Raw genomic sequence first — 5,436 nt, forward strand, 5'->3', positions numbered from 1 at the left:
AGGGGAATGCCAGGGCCAAAAAGTGGGAATGGGTGGTTAGGGGAGTGGTGGGGAGGGCATGGGGGACTTTTGGGCTAGCATTGGAAATGTAATTGAGGAAAATATGTAATAAAAAAAGAAAAAATATGTATGGTTTTGTTATAAATATATATTACATATTATATATAATATTTCAGTATATATACTTATACATAATTTATATATATATTTATTATATGTGTTACAGGGAGTGATACATGCTATGATATTTTCTGTCATGGCTGTACCATCTCATATTCTGTCCAACAATGCAAAAGGGTGCCCTTTTCTCTACAAGTGTGCATCATTAATCTTTCTTCATTCTAATATTGTCTAACAGTTGTGCACTGCAATCTCATCTTGTTGTTGATTGGCATCTCTGGGATATTAGCATAATAGAACCTTATTATATCTTTTTGACCATTTGTATCTTGTCTTTTGACAAATATTTGTTCTAATTCTCTGCTCATTTCAGCATCATTTTAGCTTTTTGGCTGTTTAGCTGTGTGCGTCCCGTATCAAATTTGTGTATTAACACCCTGTCTGAAGCACATGTTCTCTTTCCTTGTGTACAGATAATTATTCTGTTGTTCAGAGCATCCTTAGTTGTGTATGGAAGATTATTCTGTTGTACAGAACATCCTTAGTTGGATACATAAAATGTTATCTATATTTATGGAGTCTTTTTCTCTTGGGTCTGTGGCATGTCCTTTAATAACCAAGCCATCTGTCATCCCTTCTGAAGCAATGTTGTAATACAAATATTGGCTAAACCCAAAGACACAGTACTTAGCTGTGTGAAAAGGAAGTATATCCCCTTTAGTTGTATTTTGGCATTACTTAATTAACTTTGTTATTTCTCTGCCTTTGACCACTATTCTTACTATTCTTAGTCTCAAGGGTGTGGTTTAATAAAATTTCATGTATTAAATGTAATAATCACTGATCTGATGACTAGATGCCAAAGACTTCCCCCAGGTTTCATTACTCTGGCGCTGACTGTGCAAGAGGCTTTTTGTTGTTTTGCTTTGCTTTCACGCTGTCCTGTGTTATCATGTTATGCTGATGCCATTGGAGTTCTTTCATGAAAATTCGTCTTGAAAATTTTACTTTTGTTTTCCACTAAATTTCTCAACATTTTAGGATTAAAATTAAGATTTTAGGTCCCTTTTGAGGTCATATTCTAATTTCTTTCTTATACGCATACATATTGCGTTTCTATACTACTATTTACTCAAGAGACATTTTGCATTGCAGCTTTATTTGATATCCTTGTCAAAAATTAAGTAACCATTGTGCTATGGATTTACCCCTTGGTCTTCCTCTTCTTTTCCACTGAATCATGTGTCTGTTTTGATGCTAGTGGCATTTAGTGTCGTTAACTATGGTTCTGAAGAATAATTTGAGATCAGGTATTACAATGCCTTCAGCATCATTCTCTCTTCTTGACATTGTTTTGAATATTTGAGCGCTCTTAGATCTCATGATCTTAGTGTTGTGTTGTTTTATTCTACTAACAATATAATTTGGACTCTATAGAGTACATTGAATCTGTACATTAATTTAGTACATATAGTACTTAAATCATTAATTCTGACAGCCCATGATCATGGGATGTCATTCAATTATTTGGTGCCTTCTTCAGTTTTTCTTCTGTTCTCTAAAGGTTATTTACTTTGGTTTAGGACAAGATAATTTATAAACTTTATGAATACAGTCATTCTTTGGTCTCTATTTTTTGAAGATTTATCTTTTATTATTTAAAACAATTTTCAAATTTTAACTAGTTTGATTGTACCCTCCAAGTCCTCTACTCCTTCATATCCACCCAACTTTAAGTCCTTTCTCAAAAATTGGACAAAAACACAATCCACCACCACCACCCCCCAAAACAAAGGAAACAAAACCTCACAAAAAGGAAAAGAAATAGCACCAAAAGGTAACCAAATAAAAACACACACCACAAAACACTGTGGAATCCAATTGTATGTTGGTCAACAACTTCTGAACACAAGGCCTGTCCTGGAGGGGTAGATATACCCACTGTCACTCTATTGGAGGGAAAAAAGAACAATTGTGCCTCTCCTACAGAAATATGTGACATTTCAGTTGCTAAACTAAACATATGGCTATGTTTGCATTAATTCATTCATTCAATTTTAAAACTATAACAAAATAAAATATTGCAATATTAAAAAAACCTATCCCATAAAAGTAGAATAAGACAAACCAAAAGAAGGAAAAGGAAGCAAGAGAAACTGACAGCAGAGACCCATTACTAATGAGAACACCTACAGACCTCATTGAAGATACAGATGACAAGCTGGTGCTCACATAGAACCTTCACTCCTACATTCCAGCATCTTTGGTACAGAAACATACTCTGCATGCTTTCAAAAAAGAAATGTGAATACCAGGCTAGACACAAACTCTTTATGTACAATGGTGTACTGCTTTCAAGGAATGCTTAGGGATACAGTGGCACAAAACTAGTGGGAGTAACCAACAAAAACTGTTTGATTTAAGGCCCATTCCACAAGATGGAACTCATAACGTTCACTGTTGAGTGACCAAGAACCTGAGACTAGATAGCCCAGACACTTAGGTTAAAGCAAAACAATACTGCTCTAAAACTACGTGATAAAGTGACTCCTAAAGATATTCTGATATACTCCCAGATCTGTTTTTTTTGAGGTATCTTCAGAGATACTTCCTCCTGCAGCAGATGGAAACAATTACAAATACCCATGGCCTGACATTTTTAAGAATGAGAAACCTTGGAACACTCATCTCTAAATGTGATGTCTCCATCAAATTCCCCCTTCAGAGACCATGGAAACCCATGAAAGAGGAGACAGAAAATACATAAGAACCAGAGGGGATGGAGGCAATTGGGAGTACAAGTCAACTGAGCGAAGCTCACATGAACTCAGGGACTGAAGTAGCAAGCTTACAGCCTGCACAGGTCTGCACAAGGTCCTCTGAGTGTATATTATGGCTTCCACCTTAGTGTTTTTATGGGATTCTTGCTTACTCCCACGAGTGGGGCTCTAATTCTTGTTCCTTCTTTGGTTTCTTGAGAAGCTCATTAGTGATATGTAACTATGTTGCTGATTTTGTGTGTGTGTGTGTGTGTGTGTGTGTGTTGATTTTATATGCCTGTTTCTTAAGGCTCAAAATGTTTACCAGTTCTCAGAATTTCTCATGGAATCTCTGGGGTTCTTTACATATAGCATTATGGCCTATTAAAGTATGCTTCTTTGAGCTCTTCCTTCCCTACTTAATATGGGGTTATTTATGGGGCCAGGCTCTATAAAGTAAAACTAGAAGCCTCTCCCGAAATTATTCAGTTCCTATGTTTGAGTGCTTGTACCTCACCTATAGATGTGTCTCCTTGGCTGTCAAACTCACCGACTGGTTTTATTTTTCAATATTTTTTGTTTCTCTCGTCTTGAGATTATACTCTGACTATAGTGCGATTGTATACTATACTATGATTATACTATGATCATTTTCCCCTCCATTTTCATCCCTATAAAACCTCCCACACACCCATCCTTGTTCTCCTACAAATTTATAGCCTTTCTTCCTCAATTGTTGTTATATGCATATATCTATATGTATGTACATCCATATGTTTTAAAATATTTATCTTGCTCAGACTATATAATGATACATGAATAAATTTTAAGTAGATTATTGTTTTAGATAAATGTGTGGTAATAAATGGGTATTACATGTTTTGTTTTGTTTTGTTTTGTTTTGTTTTGTTTTGTTTTGTTTTGTTTTGTTTTATGATTTGGTTTCATTGTTTATACCAAATCTGTGTCCATGAGCTACAAACTGATCGACAAAGAAAGAGTACATATAATTTTTTATTCACCTTTAAGAAATTTAGGCACATTTTAAGGGAAAAAATACTGTCGGTGTCATCTCATTTTATTCAAAGTATTTACAACTGAACTGTAATCCCAGAACTTGTCCAAAAATTATTCAAGAAACAAGTGACTGCTGTAGGTAGCTGCACAGTCATTTTGAAAGCCAATATGGCTACCAATTAGAAAAAGAAACTGTAACTAGAAGCTGATGTTGGAGCACCCAACCCAACTGAGGTGTATTTCACAATTACATCTAAAACATTACCATATGAGACATGGGCCAAAGAGAAGCACACATCCAATTGTCTAATGATTGCATGGTCATTGATATGTTTCTTTAAAAAATTAAATCAACATATATGAAATTACATCCATAATATCTGAAAACAGGTTTATATAAGATGTAGGTCACCACAAGTCACCAATTATATAACCAATAGCCAGGTCATGCTTGACTAGCAAGGCCCTGGAGATGTATTCACAAAGATAAGATATACTCTATAATAACAAAAAAGCAAAAGGAGAGAAAGCACAAAAAATTTTACCTATGAAGTTTTGTAAAGGAAACAGATATTAAAAGTAGACAACTGATTTATTTGTATTGTGTAACAGGGTCAGATCATATGTACACAATAAACTAAATTTAGAATGAGATAGAGTCTTGAAAATAAAAGCAGACCCTGATCCTGACACCTATGATTTGAACATGATCCTGACACAGAGCATAATTATGTCAGTGATGCAGCAACCTTGTTGGTTCATCCAGTAAAACATGGCACTTGCTATGTTTTCGGAAGCAGAGGGCATAGATGTGTGATAATACAATGCCTGTGGTTTTCCCTGTATATATAAAAGGTGCTCAGCAGATGATAACATTCAGACTCAAGGAACCTACTGCCTGTCTTCCTCTGAACAGTCCACTCCTGACAACATGTGTTACTACGGCAGCTACTATGGAGGCCTGGGCTATGGCTATGGTGGCCTAGGCTATGGCTATGGCTGTGGCTATGGCTGTGGCTATGGCTGTGGCTATGGTGGCTATGGTTATGGCTGCTGCCGCCCCCTGTGCTGTAGAAGATACTGCTGTTGTGGCTTCTATTGAAGAATTTCTGTATCTACCAAGCCTTGCTGACTGGAAGTGCTTCCAAGAATTTTCACAGGACAGACTTGAGAATCTCTTCAAAAACACTTAACTTTTACCAAAATATCTGAAAAATAATTGAAACACAAAATGCCCATCTAATGTTTCACTTTAGCTGGACAGTCATCCTCAACAAAAGTGCTTATTCAAACATTGATCTTCATAATGCTTTTTAAAAATGTTTTTAACAATAACTCAATATTTCAATAAAACATTTGAATTATCAAGTAAATAAATGCATAAACAGAACAAAACAATTTCTGTATGTTTTGTGTGTTTGTATCTACCTGATCACAGAGGAGGTTGGAAAAGAGGGAGGGAAGTAATGAAAGTATATTTCAGAAGATGGGCATGGAGAATGAACATGGAAAGGAGAGGAGAGGAGGGGAGGGGAGGGGA

The 5,436-nt window shown here is 35.7% G+C and overlaps 1 protein-coding gene across 1 annotated transcript; it reads left to right on the forward strand.

Annotated features, from left to right (window-relative positions):
• Positions 1 to 4,827: 4,827 nt before the first annotated feature.
• On the forward strand, positions 4,828 to 4,998 carry LOC110311208 (keratin-associated protein 20-2-like). The gene has a single exon (XM_021184452.1). It carries the CDS (start codon positions 4,828 to 4,830, stop codon positions 4,996 to 4,998), a length of 171 nt encoding a protein of 56 aa, XP_021040111.1.
• The last annotated feature ends 438 nt before the right edge of the window (positions 4,999 to 5,436 follow it).

Source organism: Mus caroli, chromosome 16 (assembly GCF_900094665.2).
Source record: "Mus caroli chromosome 16, CAROLI_EIJ_v1.1, whole genome shotgun sequence".
Taxonomy (NCBI): Eukaryota; Metazoa; Chordata; class Mammalia; order Rodentia; family Muridae; genus Mus; species Mus caroli.